Below are 17,471 nucleotides of genomic sequence, written 5' to 3'. Positions count from 1 at the left end.
TGTGTAATACAATTAGTAAGCATAGAGCCTCACTATTTGCTCTGCTGTTGTCCTTATTTAATGCATTCCCTTCATCTAAAAAGATCAGCATTCGGCACATGTACAACGTACGAGAAAAATGAATAAATTTTGATTGACTGTAAATGTTGGTAGAGTAGCCGTTCGTTGCCATTGTACGGCATCAGTGAAAGCGAATCTAGATGTCGAGGAAATCAAATTCCCTCTTACAGTGCCGTCTCGTCTAGCTCTGAGTCTCCACTGGGAAAGTGTTCAACTTTGGTTCCCTTGGCCTTTCGCAGGCTATCCTTGGCAGTTTCTTTGTCTTTCGGTTCGTTGCCGTCCATACAGTACAGCAAACTCTCGCTCATCTTCGATTCGCTGAACCGATCTAATATTTCAGTCGACGATTCAAAATCATCCGACTGGCTTGCGAAAGATAAATCCGCAGGGCTTTCCGGCTTCACACCACGACTGAGCAGGTAATCCCTGTGAGCATGAAAATGATTGACAGAGTAAGAGACAAATAGTGAATTAGTTAAATGATTTTTAGTGTTGTCAGTAAGCATAAACCCTTACCGAAAGGGACTGGCCAATGTGCTGCATTCATGCTCTCCTCCGGTGACACCGGAGCCATCACCGCAACCACCACCTTCACCCAGCGCCATGGAACTGGCGTTAATGTTACCTGCAGCATGGCTTGGAACGGGTGGCAGACCTACTTCATTGCTGATTGGTGGCAGTCCAGTGTCATTGATTAGCTGGGTCAAATTCCGTCCAAACTGCGACGTTGATGGCGTACAGCCGCTAGCGGCCGCGACTCCCACCATTGGTTCGAGTTCCGCCTCTTCGTCTTCTTCCTTCAGGCTGGAAAAACTTGCGCACGTTGTCGACAGTTGCTGTTGGTCGTTCGCGTTCATGGCGGCAAGTAACATAACGGGTTTGCGCGAGCGAGGAGTCATTATCGATTCCTGTAATAACAAAACATGAGTACACCCACCTTCACTGCAAACTATTCTAATTTATGTTTGATAATTATTTTACCGAACGCAATGTGGTGCGTTTCAGAATAATGCTGATTTTAGATGAGATCATTTTTAGACAAAATTTCAAACATAAATATTTAGATGTAATAACGAAATTCTAATTAACAAATGTCCTCATTAGATAACACATTTTAAGCAACCCGTTAACCTTTTTAAAAATAGCACATCACTTTTTTTAAAAGGTTTGATTGTTAGCTCTTTTTTTTCGTTATACAATCGAATTTAAATTTTATTTGATGTTAAACTTAAATTTTATTCGATGTTAAATAGAATTTCGATGATGACTAAATGAAAGCAAATTAGGACATTTAAAAGAAAGAAATTGGATATCCTTAACGATCAATAACCCTCCACCACTATAATAAGCTCATTTCATGCAAGTAATAAGCGACAAACGGTAAGCAACGACGTATTAGAAGCAGAAAAGAGAGGAAATTATAACATTGGACTTCGGACAATGCTTAATGATCATATGACTCAAGCGGTGAACGGCAACTGCATCGGTTCTACTGAGGGCTTGGGAAAATTGGACAACATAAAGCTTACCTGCATTGATTTGGGCATCCTTTGAGTGCTTTTCGTAATGGGAGACATTGAATTGCGGCCATTGATAAGAGCCGATGGTCCAGGCGTGCTTGTCTGATAGCTGGATGTCCAGCACTGGCCAATTGCAGTTGTTACGGGCGGTTCGCTTAACACGTTTTCGAGCGACGACGAAATGGATGATCGCAACGAAGGCAGTCCGTAATCGGTAAAGGCGCTACGTGAAGGATCCCCATTAGTCTTTTTAGCACCTAGACGATTTAACGCCTCACCGGAACGGCTATTTCTTTTGCTCGTTTTGCTGCTGTCGTTACCAAATGGAAAGCGCAAGTTACCCATCGACACACCCTTGATGAGCTTGCTCTTAAAAAAGTTTATATTCATCCTTTGCTTCGTCGAGTTTCCGTTTCCCCCGGATATAGTGGTTTGGGAGCGCTTCTCGGTAGCAGTATCGCTTTTGGTCAATACTTCCCTCAAACGAGGAATAGCATGCTCTGTGAGATGGTGCATATGTTTCCTCAATTGGCCATGCTGCTGGTATCCGATGGCACTGAGATTCGGTTCCGATCGATAACGAGAGCGGGCATCCCCAAGTGATGTACCGTACCGGTCCTCCTCACTATCGCTGAGTATCCTTTCGTCTTCCTCATCATCCACGTCATCTCTAGCACCTGCGACAAGCAACATGCCATCATTTGAAAGCTCCTCGTCGTCGTTCTCGCTCTCACTATCACCGATATCATCATCATCCTGCTCGACAAAGTCCTCATCATCCACTGGTGGCGGTGGCTCGTCGTCTTCCGCAACCACATTGGAGCCAAAGCGCACTACTAGCGCAGGTTTTGTTCGATTTGACTGCTCCATATCGGGGCGTTCATCCAGCCTGCTTCGTTTTCGATCCGAAACGGAATCCATGTCCACTGCTGTGGGACAATGTTGTCCGACAGGCGTTGGGGTTAGATCTCCGGCTGGATCACCAGATGATCTGCGTTTTAATGGTTCCTTTTTCGCAACCTCTAGCCGTTGGGAAGTGTTTCCCTGTTCGCTGGCACTGCACGCACTGCTGCTACTTTCAGTGCTGTTTGTGCGCGATAAGATACCAGCGAGCGGGACTCCACCCGACGAATGGGACGACAGTGAGGATAACGAAGACGCAGACGACGAAACGGAAGAGCAACGCTTCAGAAGCGCCGGTGAACCGGTGCTAGACGGCGAATCGGACGACGAGATGGGACTCTGAAAGAGAACGCGTTGTCTTGGACCGCTACCATAGCTCGTCCCGTTAGGCGTCTGTTAGGAATCGGTTAGAGTCAGTGTAACGTTCGGTTAGCAAGATTAATGGGGATGCAGTAATGTGAGAGAGTGTATACGAAAACGGTGGATGGGTGAATTTTGCACAGGGAAGACACACAGATTTACAGCCAACAAAACAATGCGGTTAGGAAATAGACGGATGGAGGATAAGTAATTTTTTCTACGACTGAACTTCCCACGAAGACGTTCGTTTCCTACCTGACACGCCGTTGGTGTATGGTTGCCACCGTCTGCCACTCGTTTCGGCGTCCGGGACATGATCGATTTGTGGAAAATGTGTCGCTTGATCGAATCGCTTATCGATCGTGGATATTTCATTCCACCACCGCTTCCTACTCCGCCCGAATTTGTGCCGTTTTTCTCGCGCAGCATTAAAACTTGCAGCGGGGTCCCGTAGCCATTTTGGCGGTTGAACTTGCTCACCAGCTTTTTCTTCTTGGAAGATTCTGGCAAACTTTGAATGTGAGCGTACAGCTGCGCCAGGGCCGTGTCCGTGGAGTTCATGATATGCGCTTCGGCGGTTTTCTCTCGATCAACGAACGTGTACACCGTGTTCGCCACCGAGTCCGATGTAGTCGACTCGTTCAGGATGTGCTCAGGTGACATAGTTTTGCGGCGCTTTTGCTCCACAAAGTACGCCCGTATGTCAGTGACGAGCTTCGGCGGAATGTGAAACAGCCGTAGGCCGATTTTGATCATAAAACCAACAATACCGGACATATGCTGGGCGGTCGTGTGCAGTGCCTCCGGTGATTGCTTTCGAGGGCAAATGAGATGGGGCGTAAACAGCGTGGCCAGATTTACCGCCGACATCTTATTCGTCGCTTCATGTTGGATTGTGCGATGCAGCAGATCGATGATGTACCGAAGCAACGTGTTGTTTTCCTCCGGTAAAAGTAGAAACAATAGCTGCAAAACGTTTAATAATCGATCCTCGCCACGAGATGCTTGGGCGTTATCTTTGGGTTGGAAGAGGTCCGCCACCTGGCAATATGCGGGGTAGTACAGTTCAGTCAGGAGTGGTTCCGGGAGATCGGCCAAGAAACTTTTAAGCACACTAGCACAATCATGCGCTGTATATCCGGCCTCATCCAGCGGTAGAACGTTGCCTTGCAGGATCAGATTTTTGAGCTCATTTTGGCGCGAAAGAGACCCGGTTTTGCGAAATATTCCCTCCTGAGAGATGTCTACAATTTAAAGCACCAGTATTAGTGTCACCAATCAACAAAAGGTAGAGCTTATGATACTCACTTTCTTCCTGTTCCAAAAAAGCGATCAATTTTTTTAGGTCCTCGATGTTTGCTTTTGTTAACGCCGCTTTGGCCGTTTCTGGGGATGTCACTTTGGCCGACGTGCAGCCCTTCGCTTTTTTGTGAAACCCTTTCCATTTCTTTACTTTTTGTTTATCTAAACCGGCTGGTTCGTTTCTAAATTGAAGATAGTACAACACTTACATGACGCCCTGCATTTAAATGATGCCCTACTTACTCAGTATCCGTGTTGAGGTCCAACTCGAACGACAGGTGCATCCGTACCAACGTATTGAACTGTTCCGGATGTTCATTTTGTAATCTATTTGCAATATCCTGATCAAGCCGTACCTTTACCGATTCCTCCGCATCGGTCATGGTAGGAATGCATATAATACAGAACCTTTGTAGATTCTAATGAAATCGTTCACTTGCGTTATTTCTTCCCCCTATTCCTAGCCTACTGCCTCTTTCACTATGGTTTGAGGGATTTGAGCTTCACTCGTCACTGAGGCTTATAGGCTTCGCTAGTACGACTGGAATTTACACGAACGCCAAACATTTTCAGCTGGAGTTTTGCAGCTTATGTTTGCGAAATATAAACATGAAACAAGAATTATCGAAAACGGCTGAAAATTGGGCAGGGTTTCAAACGCAAACGACGAAAAAGTGCGGTTTATTTTGAAGCTGATGCTGTCAAAAATTTGATTTTGAATTAACATCAACTGTGAAAAGGCCTTTTTGGGTCATTAAAAAGAGCCTCAAATGCATCGTACCAAATGATTGTAAAAAAACGGTACCCTGGAAGACAAGTAATTTGAAATTTCTGTAAATATAAAAAAACAGTCGATTTATACAAATAAAAACAATTATTTGAATTATGATTCGGTACACTATCAATTTGTACAAACAATTATGTGTGGCATCTTATCAGAGTTCTACAATTCGTTTTTCCATGTTCTTTGATTAGTGAGAAGATCAAGAACATCACAGATGATCTTCGATGCAGCAAATTAGCAGCATTTTTGTAAATAAGAACTGCCCTCACTTCAATTAGTTTTTTCACTTACGATTCCTTTTGGACGGTTTCCCCAGCTTTGAAATTGATTGTCGATCTACTGAAACCTTTTTATAGTTAAAGGAATTATGCTCAGTACAAGTTGCTATCTTTTACGAAGTATTGTTGATAAGTAAAGGGATTTTAAATGTTCATAAAATACTAAAATAGTTGAGCCACTTCTTTTACAGCTTCTTGAGAATTTCGCTGTTTAAAATCATATTCAAACCCCATATTCTTTTGAATAAACGTCAGCATATTGCGAGACCAGAGGTCCTTTCGGTTGACAGTTGTCTAGATGGTGCTGGTTATTTATAAACATTACCCGAGTTGTCAGGAAAGTAAAACAAAAATTATTCGTCAGTTTTTTGAGTGTACGAATCATTCCGAGAAAATTTTATAGTATGTTGATTTAATAAAATAAAAGTTACCGACGAAAGCGATATAATCGATCGAGAGTGCTAGATGCAATCACAATCCGTACATATCATTCTTCCCATCGATCGAGTGCGTGCGAGCAGCAGTGTGGCGGTAATAGTTTCGTTTTCAGGGGTTTGACTTTTATCTCACTAGTTTGCAAGGCGAAAATGCGATAAAATCACACCACAACACAAAAGCTGCATCGAAATGGCCAGCTATGACGGACTTGGTAGTAGCGGTACCGGATACGGTGCCGTTTGTCACTGGCTAAAACACATGAAACTCTACCGGATCGTCCTGGTCGTGGTGGTCTGCCTTCTGGTACTAACCTTCACCTTGTACAGTGTGCTCGTACACGAGGAACTAAATGTGCAGCGCAATGATATTCACCGGACGCGATCACAGCTGTTCACGTTCGAGGACGTCAGCCCTCTAAAAGCTGCCGATTTAAAGCTACGCATTGATGAAATGCTCCGCATGAAAGGCACCGTATCGCTTGAGCTGCGCGATCTCGAGTCCCGTCGTCAGAAGATGCAGTCGGATATTGGGCTTTACAATCAGAAGATTGACGAGTTGAAGCAGGAACTCGCACGTCAGCAGACCGAGCTGGATCGGTTGAAAATTTCCGTGGAACAAGCCCAGGTCGCACAACGTGAAGCGGTGCTTCGTAATACACCAGAATTAGCACTACCGCGGGCACTTTTCTCCGACTCGCTTCCCCCCAAGGCCAGGTCAATCGGCGCAGATCAAAGCCGGGCGTGCAAGATGAGCGCATGCTTCGATCATTCGCGTTGCAGCCTCACGTCCGGATTTCCGGTATTCCTGTATGATCCGGACACGACGTCGGTGGTGAGCGAGGGATACGATATCGACGGGTTCCTGAAAACAACTATTAAGCAGACACTCGGCTACAACGCCCATTTAACGACGGACCCAAAAAAGGCATGTGTTTTTCTTGTGCTCGTTGGAGAAGCGCTTCCGGAGCATGAAGTTCTGAAAAACAATCGCTATAACACGCCACAGGGCGGGGCAGAAAGAATACAGCCGGGTGTTCCAAGTTCGATCCCATTGTCCAGTCTCAATGCCACGCGGCTCCGAATGTTACCGTACTGGGGTGGCGATGGACGCAACCATGTGTTGCTAAATTTCGCTCGCCGCGAAATTGGACCTGGAGCCGGCAATATGTTGCATGGCCAAAGCATGGATACCGGGCGGGCCATGCTGGTGCAATCGAGCTTCGAGGAAACCCAATTCCGACTAGGTTTCGATCTGATTGCGCCGCCCATCCTCGGACCGCCTGGTGGTGACGTGTGGCAGGAGTGCGCCCCTATGCTGCCAGCTCGGAGGAAATATTTGCTTAGCTTTCAGGGCGAGCTGCACGGGCAGAACGGATCGGTCACCACGGTTGCCGGTCCGCACGGAACGGATGACACCGAAAGCGACATGGTGGACGACTTTATCATCGAACATTTGAAGGAAATGTCAACCGGCCGGACGCAGGACCACTTCATGCTGCAGTTCGAGTGCATACCGGCCACAGAACAGCGTAGTCCGTCGAACCTGCGCGACTGGTCGCTTTGTGGAACGGATAATTCACGGAAATCCGTTCTGAAGGAATCAACCTTTGCGCTTTTGCTCGCCCCAGGCAGTGGAAGTGTCAGCTCAACTCTGTTACAAGCGCGTTTGTACGAGGCATTGCGTGCCGGTGCAATTCCGCTCATTCTCGGGGGCGATCAGGTCCAGCTCCCGTACGCCGAGACGATCGACTGGAGGCGTGTGGCTATATCACTACCTAAAGCCCGAATCACCGAGCTGCATTTTCTGTTGCGCGCCATTCCCGACGCTGACCTACTGACGATGCGACGTCAGGGCCGCCTGGTGTGGGAGCGGTATCTCAGCTCAGTGCAGTCCACCGTTGATACAATCGTGGCTAGTCTGCGGAGCCGTCTGGGCATTCCGCCAAAACCGGTTCCCTCGGTGGTGGCACACAGTGTGTTTAATTCCTCCTTCGTTCCACTCAAATCCGATCCGGTGATCGATACGGAACCGGAAGAATCGCTTGGTCCCATTGAACCACCGTATCCGAGTCCGGCGTACAGGCGGAACTACACCGCAACGTTGGTACAGTCCCGCGAGATATGGAACGACTGGGCCGACCCATTCGCGCTTTACCCGCAGCTGCCGTTCGACCCCGTGCTGCCATCGGATGCAAAATTCGTTGGCTCGCATATGGGCTTCAGACCGATTGGGAAGGGAGCCGGTGGAACGGGCAAGGAGTTCGGTGAATCCCTAGGCGGTAACTACCCACGAGAACAGTTCACGATCGTGATGCTGACGTATGAGCGCGAACAGGTGCTGATGGATTCCTTGAGTCGGTTGTACGGTTTGCCCTATCTGCACAAAGTAATCGTCGTGTGGAACTCACCCAAACCTCCGCTTGAGGATCTGCGCTGGCCTGACATCGGTGTATCAGTGCACGTCGTACGGGCACCGCGAAACTCGCTCAACAATCGGTTCCTTCCGTTCGATGCGATCGAAACGGAGGCGGTCCTGTCGGTGGACGACGATGCGCATCTGCGACATGACGAGATCCTGTTCGGATTCCGCGTTTGGCGAGAGCACCGGGACCGTGTGGTCGGTTTTCCCGGCCGGTTTCACGCGTGGGATGTTAACACGCTCGACTCGTGGAACTACAACTCGAACTACAGCTGCGAGCTGAGCATGGTGCTAACTGGGGCTGCCTTCATCCACAAGTACTACACGTATCTGTACACGTACACGCTGCCACAGGCGATACGGGACAAGGTGGACGAGTACATGAATTGTGAGGATATTGCGATGAATTTCCTGGTATCGCACGTGACACGGAAACCACCCGTCAAGGTGACATCCCGTTGGACGTTCCGCTGTCCCGTTTGTTCAGTTTCTCTGAGCGAGGACGATACGCACTTTCAGGAGCGCCACAAGTGCATCAATTTCTTTTCAAAGGTAAGAAATTCAAAGGTGTACGAGATTAATTTCAGGGTTTATTGGAGGCTACCGCAGAACGCCATAATAAAGAAGCGTTTACGAGTAGAAATCATAATAGACTTTTTCGGAACTTTGCAGACCTCGTGATGTTGACGGTTGGCAATCGTTCATTAGCAATGAAATAGGTTTCTCCTGGTTGATGTTGCGTTCTTTGATAGTTTCTTGTGTCGAAGGTGTTGTTGTTTCCTGTGGCTGTAGCGATTGTTGCTCAGCGTTTTTTCCTTCCATTTCCTGTTGATCTGTGTCGGTTGGGATGTTTTCCGGTAAACTCCCGTTTGATGCGGGGTTTCTGATAGATATGTCCATCTTCGGGTACAACTGCACAGAATTACGATCGAAGACACCAACAAATATCAAATCTTCCCCTTCGTTCTGGAAACGTCGCTTGCCATTCTTAGTTTTCTTTCGCGATTTCTTTTTTGAATCTTTAGAATTCACGTTCAATTTGCTAGCACATGAAGGTTCCATATTCAGATGTATTTTATGTTTATGGCCATTGGTGGTCGTATTGTTTTGTGGTTGTCTATTCCCCAGTGCACACTTGATTCGAGTTAAACACGTAAAAAGGATGCTGTTTGAAAATTTGATAGTACATGTATTTTTGAACATTTCTCGTTACAGGTTTTTGGCTACACACCATTGCTTAACACCCAGTACCGAGCGGATTCTATTTTGTTTAAAACACGGATACCACACGATAAACAGAAATGCTTTAAATTCATCTAAGTCGGGAAAAGCCGCGTGAGGAATCATTCAACTGTATCACTCCGCCCATCGTCCGTTGTTAAACTTGCAACTGAACATGAAGAGATGATGTGACAAACAAAACAAAGATATCGCCAACGACTGCAAATGCTTCTTCATACTCTAGCACAGGAGCTGCTTAACTTATCGTTTTATGCCGCGGGATCACTTTGTTCGATGAGAACGAAAACGTGTTGCTGAAATTTTTTACCCAACTATGCCATACACCCTATTATGTTTATACTACTTGACTGCAAATGATGCCATGTATAGATGTACCGTCGCTTGAGCAAGTCACATTTGAGACAGTTCGCTAGATAACAAAGTACCAATATTCAGTTGAGCTCAAAAAAAAACAGAACTTAGAGCTTTACCACAAGACGTGACTGTTCGATGGGCGTTTGATACAATCGTGGTACCCATTTATTGGTACTGAAAAAAGAAAAGAGAGATATTCAATGATCCTTAATCAGCGATCAACTCCTATCAATTCCACCAACGATGAAAACCATTCGGATAGATTCTAAGTCATACACTTTAGCGTAAATCGTGAAAAACGCCACCTTAAATAGGTTAGACGATCGAAAGCATTAAACGATATTTGTTATCACCTGGTTGTATTTGCAATCTGTTTTATCGGAGTAACGGAAGATGGTTGAAAAGCAATCCAGTATGGGATAAGATATTTGATACAAAGTAAGTTGTGTGGAAGCAGTTGAAATAGTGAAAAAAATAGTTAAATGAAGCATTCGATATTGCACGTCACCTACGATACGACGTTCGATAGACGACGATAGAGGGAAAATGTTCGCGTACTCATATTTTGTTGGTCAAAAATTCGATACCGTACATTAGCTAGTCGTAAGTTAAGAGTGATTCGTTTCGTGCACATGGTCGCTTGCGTTAGAATTACACGAATTAATTTACCGTTGGCTAAGCGTTCCTGGCAGAACCCATCTGTTTGCACAGCTCAGATTCCTTTTGACGTTCAAGGATGTTTAACTGATTAGAATTAGGGAAGCGGGCAGCTTTTTAAAAGGAGATGATTTTATTTCTCTACTCATTAATTACGAGCATGTTCTGTAATGAGAAAAGACTTATAATAAACTGAATAAATTGTACACCGTAACATGTTTGATTATGTTTGTTGTTTGATGATGACTCGAGCGATACAGGTTTACGGATTGTTATGTCTATTCTGAGTTGCCTTGATTGCTAGCGCACAGCTCGTGTGCAATCCACTTGCGAGAAAATTTCGCTCCAAAAAAAAGGGGGAAAAAGATTTTCCACGATTAAAAAAATGGAGGTTCCTGTTGGTTGCATGCAACATTGCGTACAAGACATACCACAGTGGTGACACGTTTTGATTTCGAAGAAACGGAAAACTCTGGCTGCATCCCTTTCAACGCGCAACGGACACGATCGCGTTGGCCAGTTCACTCTCTCGCATGTTTTGGCGTAGAAAATCGTGTGGGCTGAACGTGTACCGCACAAAAAAGGAGCTCAAAAAGAGAGCTAGAGAGAGAGAGAGAGAGAGAGAGAGAGAACACGGGAGTGGGAGAGATAACTGATTGAAAATCGATACGGTCGAATATGCAAACTTTCACCAGGTTGACAGTAAGCCAGGTTGGGGAAGCACGAGAGTTGAGCATCCCGCATAGCAATCCGTGGAAACGAACGAAAGGTACAGGTTACGGAGAAAGCGTCAACGAGAGCAAGAGAGAGCAAGAGATGGCGAGCTGCCGTGCAGGAGCACAGATGCAGGGGAAAACCCGGGGTGGCCGCGAAAAGTTCGTTGGAGATGATAAACTGAACGTTTGCTCTCGCGAGGGCCGCTCGAAAATTCGCTCGCTCGTTCCCACTTCTGGCCAGGCGAGGACATTGCCGTCTCGCTTGCACCCCACCAGGATCCCGCTCCGGATCCCCAGCAGCGGCTGCCAGAGAGTCTCTTGCGCGAGAGAGCATCGTGGGAAGGAATTTTTGGGCGATTTGGGCGAGGAAGGAAAAATCGCTTACCCTCAGCGCTGGGCTCTCGGTGCTGCCACGGCACAGCGATTTTCCACTCACTCGTCACAGCCGTAACGGGACGGGAAGAAAAGCGTTTTTGGTCTCGCGTTTGCCAGTTTCAGTGTTCCTTGTTCCTTGTTGGTTCTGCTTTTCCTTCCGTTTTCGGGGTTCCTTCGTTCCCGGTCGATTCCGTCACTGGTACGCGTGGTACGGTGTTCGTGCGTGTTTTCCGCAGGAACATCCTTCTTTTTCCTAACCGTTTCGGTTTGTGGCGGAGCTTTCTGCCGTGACTCCGTGACCGTGCTGCCGAGCAGTGGTGCGAACCAGCAGGTGGAAGCCATTGCTGTTTTCCCCGTTTGCTCCCTGTTGGCGTGATGCTTCGTGATAAAATCTTTTTGCCGTGAAAAAAGGGGGGGCGGGCGTTTCGTGCGAAGCTAAGCGCTGGAAAAAGGGTACACGGGAGTGTGACAGTGTGTGCGAGCGTATGTGTGTGTGTGTGGCTGTGTGCTTAGAGCATTATTCGAGAAGCGAATGTGCAAAAGAGAGAGGAAAAGCGAGTGCAATAGATAACAGCAGAAGCGCGAGCAGGAGAAAACGATATTAAGGTGAGGTGAAAAAAAAGGGCGAAGCAGTTACCCCAGCGTACCGTGCCGTGTTGTTTCCTGGCCTGCTATGGAATTTGGAGCAATTTTACAAACACACACGCGCACACAACGTTACCTCAACCTAGCACACACATCCCTCGTCGCCACCCTCTAAGGACGTATCCTGCAGGACGATTCTGCAGGCGCGGACAAGAGATAAGAACCAAACATTGCGTCCCAAAAGAGTAGAAAAGGAGGACCACTGCCAAAATGGGGGTTTCCTTGCGAAGGGGCAGCGCAAAAAGTGCACCCCAGTGTGTTGGACCTGTGCGGAGGCTAAAGAGTCCAACAGATTGCTCCTACCGCACGGGTACGGGCGCACAGTAGGCCATCAAACGTCACGCAACAGTACCCGCAGCCTGCTTGGTCGAGTGAGAGACGGCGCCGACGTTTAGCCCACGAAAGTCCGCAGAAGGAAAGCGCGCTGCGTTGGAAAACTTGAATGCTGTACCGAGACGGTGAGGGAGCGCTGGTGAGAGCTGGGAAAAGCCTGCTCTAGCACCGCCAGGCATGCGAGCGTGGATCTAAAGCCCTCGACGCACCGACCTGGTTGGTGTCCTGGTCGAAGGATGGCAGCTCCGTTCCCTCGATTTGCTTGTGTGCTGTATGTGTGTGTCTTATTTTTTTTCTTCGTTGATTTGATTCGCCTATCTACAAACTCTGCGCGCGTCCGCATGCATGTGTGTGTGTTTGTGATACAGAGAGAGAGAGAGAGAGTGAGAGAAAAATAGAGCAAAACGAGAGTGAATGAGAGAGAAGGAGAGCAAAAGGGACCTTGTAGAGTGTGTTAGCAAGCAACCCGCAAGTGGTGCGTTGGCGAAGTGGCCCGGAGAGAGGAAGGTTTCTTTCCATTGTTGCAATTTCCCCCTGCTACGCTGATTTCGTCCTGCCAAGGAGTCCTTGCGGGGGTGGAAGGCGGACCGGATGTGCCAGCCCTCTCGCGGCCTCTCGTGTCTTCGGTGGCTTCGTTAGCGCAGGATACTCGCAGCGCTGCAGCGCCAGGACTCGCCATCGATGCACGCCATTGGGGTCCTTCATCCTGGCGTAAGCTGTGGAGCTGTGGTCTACCATTCGTTTTTGTGCGTACGTGCGTGTGTGTGTTGTACGCTTTGTGTGTTTTTGTGTATGCGTATGTGTGTGTGTGTAGACGAAGGAGAATTCACTTAGTGATGGAATTAGTGTCACGTTAGGCATCCTCTCTCACTCTCGCATATATACGTTCCCACAATCGCCGCTCTCGTTTGCCCTCTGCATCTTATCCGCATGCGAGTAACACGTTAATGGATCGGGAGGCTGTCGACAACCCGTTCGCTGTAACGTAGCCATCGTGCGGGTGGAAAGTGGCCCATCGAGACACACAAAAAAAGTGACGAAGGGAGAACGAGAAACGAACGCGATGGAAGAAAGAAGGTTACTAGACTCAAGGTGAGCTGCACGGATCAACCCCTATCACCATTTCCCATCGCTTTGACATCCTTCGCACGCTTACGGTGTTCGTCTTTTTTTTTTTACTGCTCTCATTTTCTTCCACCCATGATTGCATTGACTCATCGGTGGACGACCGAGCTGTGCAACGGACCCGACCGACCATATTGTTGCCCCCACGTGGGAGCGTATAGATCCAACAAAATTAAATCATATCGCACCGAGTGCGAGCGCGACCTGGCCCGGGGTTACCACCATCTGGCCTTACGGCTTTGGTGACGGTTTTCCCCGGGAAAACCAATCCGAACTAGGGGGTGAACGCGACGAGCGCACGTCGTACGTTATCAGATTTGGTGCCACCGTGCGCTTGGTTGTTTGGTTCCCGGGATCGATATCATGTCATCGAGCGCTCATATCTCCGGTTCCGATGACGCTACCCCTCCTCCAAGGGGGGCTTAGCAGTTGAGGTTGGGAGGGCGAGTGTTGAAATGATGGCCAATAAAAATCCGACTCAGGGGTGCCACAGGTCGGGCAGGTTTGGTGCTTTTTGTGAACTTTTTTGTTCGGTGCCTGTCCAGAATAGCCACATGGTGTGCGTGGGGTACCGGTGGTGGAATTAGTTTGCGATTTTTACGGTGCGTCCGTGTTGCAGGCTGGGGGTTTGCAAGCATAATCCGCTCCCCGTTGGACGGGGTTTTCGTCGGTGAAGTGAGCCCCTAAGGCAAACTAAAACGGCACCACACGCACGTACGCACGGATGCGCGAGTGACGCAACGTGCTTGAGCACGTGTAGTGGAAAATGGCGTGGGGGAGTTCATTATTTAAGCCATCGGTTTGTGAGAATCCACGAAAAAGTGCAACCGACTGTTACATGTTGCATTATGATAGGAATGCACGTTCAACATCCGTTGGAGGTTTCCGTTTTGTGGAGCATTAGAGTTGCAGCGTTTTTAAAAAGCACTTGCAAGTCGACTTATTAGTCAAAAAGTATAGTCTGTGGGTTCATTTTATTCGAGCTATTTTGACCTACATTTGTCACGCCACTAGCCCACCGTGCCACCGAAAACAACGTTGGAAGCAAGATAAAGGAAAGCCCTCCTTTGGCCTTTGAGCGATGGTCCAACTGGTACGAACGACATCAGCGCGTTGGTGTTGGTGTTCCTATGCTACTTATCATTACTTATGTTGCTTCGCCCCGTACAAGAGCAACCCGCAGTCAAAAGTTCTCCCGAACATCCTCGGTGGGATGGAAAAAAAAATTGAAGCAAGTTTTTCCTCACGTTACTCATACTTATCATCGTCATTTTTTTTCGTAAATGCCTAGGTATCTAACGTCTGTGTTCTTTTTGTCACATTTTTTCCATTTGCAGCTTTGGTCGAACATTCGGGCGTTCGCGGAATCCTTATCACTGGCCACTCACCACCGATCTGTTAACAGTTCCTCGCACATACACAGCCAAGCAGCGGCAGGGTGGAAGTTTCTCGCTCTCTTTCTTCATTCGCCCGTCTACAAACGTCATCTCGACACCGGGAGATGCTGGCCGAAGACTGGCGGCTCCATTTCACGCATTTATACGTTTTCCCAAGGCGTGATGAAGCACATGAGCTTGCGTGTCGTCTCATGACTCTATCGCACATCTTGCCATACAACTGCAACCATTTGAATATATTCATTCAAATGCCCAACGTCACCACGTCACAGCTTCTTCAATCAGCGTCTCAGATAAAGGATGCATGGATGGAAGAAAAAGGAGTCAATGATGGAGTAGATAGTGTGTGTGTGTGTCAGTGTGTGGTGTAAAATTGGCAACTTAAGGTCTTGGTAAAGTCGACACAAATGCAATGCTGTTTGAAGCGATCGGAGGCTGCAAGAAGTGTGCTTGTGTGCGAGTGTGATGTAGTTGGAAAATTCGTTCACTTCCGAACCAGCTCATCGTGAGCGTGAGTCTCAATCTTTTTCACTCGAGTGAGCGAATGAGCAGTGAACGAGTGAGCCGTGAGCGCTGATCGCATGTGCGTGAGACGGTGAATCGTAGACGGGATGAGTCAGTGGGAATTATCAGTTGGAGCCGTTGACAGGGCACGGATAGTGCGTTTATCGATGTGCTGTTTGAGTAGAGGTTGAAACCTTGCGTGAAGAGGGACTTCATTGAGTGCATTTTTTATAGTTTACTGTGTTAGCTGTTCTCTGAAGTGTAGCGTGTGAAAATGAACAATAGAGAATGAGGGTGGTGTGCGCTTGAAACAGTTTTAGTAAGGACGAAGAATGAAAGAAGTTCTTTTTGAAAGCGAAACTGACATTAAGATGCGATCCGTAACATTGCGACAATGCATCTGTCCATATGTTTAGTTCATTGTTTAACCGGATGATGCTTTCAGACGTCACTAACAAACGTGCAGTTTTTGATCAGACTGTAAAGCATTTCTGGAAACTGTGTATACGTGCACGTATATCGATACTGTTACACAGTGGTTGATGTTAAAATAAAACTTTCCTTTGTTTTAGGTATCATATAGAAAAATCATCGACCTGCCATTGTCCATCATCCAGTAACGCCAATATATTTCATAGCACGATTCACAGCAACTAGGCACACCACTTCGCACAAAAGATGGTGAAAAGCTTGTGGAAAATGAATCATGCTGGTACGCTGGACGGTTAAATCATCGATAAGGAGAAAAAGTGCACGGTATCGGCTTTCGGTTGCAAAAGTCTCAAACAAAGAAGCGCCAGCTGGTGAAGTTTAGCCTGCGACATTGCGATGGTGTTGGTGGTGCATTGGTTCATTCCTGGTGGTGGTGGTAGTGCCTACTAATCGGAAAAGTGAGTGCGAATGCATGATGGCTGACGAAATGTGTTTACAGGAGTGTCACGAACTGCTGCAATGTCCATGTGCGCGAGTATGCTTGTGAATCGAACGAAATTAGTGAATTTCGCTGGATACACTAAAACCCCGGAAACCAGTTGCACCACAGGGGATGGAGACGAGTGCGAAGGGCATTAGTGTTGTGTTTATCCACTGCATATGGCATTGCTCATTAGAAAAAGCGATGTTGGATGTGATGTTGGTGTAGTGAACGATAGCGTAAGAAAATAAGTGAACAAAGGTACGCGAGCAGCCCCGGTTCGTTACAACGAATTTTTAACCCACATCGGTGTCTGCAAGCTAACGAAACAATGCAAGTCGATTGCATAGGCTGGTATTGAGCGTTTGCTGCTGTACGATGTTGCCGAGCATGAACCATCGAAGTGACGTTCCAAAGCGTACGAGAGTTAGCATACGATGGAGCCCATCTCAAAGCTTTATCCTCCGTAATGCGCTGTGGAGCGAAGAAAATCGGCCGAGGTAAGGTACTTAAAAGTCATAAGTGAATTATTTGCAGAACGATATGACCAGTTCAAGTTAAAAAATAAATGGAAAAATCAAAATGCAATTCAACCAATTTTAAAAAGAACCGTTTCAACATTCTTCTGTTTACACACCCATAGTGAAGCATCGAAATTAATCGTACTTCTCACGTGTTTTTTTTGCCACCATTCGTATGTCGACTGAGTGCCACGAGTGTGGCCGACACAAATTCGCCGACATAATTCGATGAGAGAAGATTTTCGCTCAATTTCATCCGCCCTTCTCTTCGCGACCAGCGCTCCGGTGGCACCGATAAACGACACGCGGACGGGCACACTTACAGTGGGCTCTCTCGCACTCTTTCACATTTTTCACAGTTCATCGGAGCATGCGCCGATAATGAAAATTGACTTTCCATTTACTAGCCAGCCTAAGGATCTGGTCCAGCTGTCGGCCGGGGCTCGGGTTCGCGGGAAGGGCAGCAAATTGTCAGTGCGGCAAGCGATGAGCGATGTGCTGGCAGGGCAAGCTTTTCGTTCGTGCACATCGTGTACCGCTGCTTGTGGTGCTCACTAATAAAACCACTGTCAATGTATGTATGATATCAGTCCAGAGCAGCGTTGTCAATGCCATCATTCCCACAC

At 47.4% G+C, this 17,471-nt stretch overlaps 2 protein-coding genes across 2 annotated transcripts; one reads left to right on the top strand and one right to left on the bottom strand.

Annotated features, from left to right (window-relative positions):
- Positions 1-224: 224 nt before the first annotated feature.
- LOC128720551 (uncharacterized) lies at positions 225-4,528 on the bottom strand. The gene is made up of 6 exons (XM_053814229.1): positions 4,389-4,528; positions 4,152-4,327; positions 3,099-4,087; positions 1,590-2,876; positions 577-968; positions 225-486 (listed from the first exon to the last, which is right to left on the bottom strand). The coding sequence occupies exons 1-6, from the start codon at positions 4,526-4,528 to the stop codon at positions 225-227; spliced, it is 3,246 nt and encodes a 1,081-aa protein (XP_053670204.1).
- A 1,306-nt stretch (positions 4,529-5,834) lies between these two features.
- LOC128720757 (exostosin-3) lies at positions 5,835-9,383 on the top strand. The gene is made up of 2 exons (XM_053814452.1): positions 5,835-8,615; positions 9,279-9,383. The coding sequence occupies exons 1-2, from the start codon at positions 5,835-5,837 to the stop codon at positions 9,381-9,383; spliced, it is 2,886 nt and encodes a 961-aa protein (XP_053670427.1).
- Positions 9,384-17,471: the final 8,088 nt, after the last annotated feature.

Source organism: Anopheles nili, chromosome 2, assembly GCF_943737925.1.
Source record: "Anopheles nili chromosome 2, idAnoNiliSN_F5_01, whole genome shotgun sequence".
Taxonomy (NCBI): domain Eukaryota; kingdom Metazoa; phylum Arthropoda; class Insecta; order Diptera; family Culicidae; genus Anopheles; species Anopheles nili.
This window is presented reverse-complemented; position numbering and strand designations above follow the sequence as displayed.

Bases quoted from the DNA above. Each gene is read 5' to 3' on its own strand.
- LOC128720757 (XM_053814452.1), top strand. From the start codon at position 5,835: ATGGCCAGCTATGACGGACTTGGTAGTAGCGGTACCGGATACGGTGCC. The intron at 8,616-9,278 runs GTAAGAAATTCA...TTCTCGTTACAG, and splicing joins GCATCAATTTCTTTTCAAAG to GTTTTTGGCTACACACCATT.
- LOC128720551 (XM_053814229.1), bottom strand. From the start codon at position 4,528: ATGACCGATGCGGAGGAATCGGTAAAGGTACGGCTTGATCAGGATATT. The intron at 4,088-4,151 runs GTGAGTATCATA...TTTAAATTGTAG, and splicing joins TTTTTTGGAACAGGAAGAAA to ACATCTCTCAGGAGGGAATA. The intron at 2,877-3,098 runs GTAGGAAACGAA...GATTCCTAACAG, and splicing joins ATACACCAACGGCGTGTCAG to ACGCCTAACGGGACGAGCTA.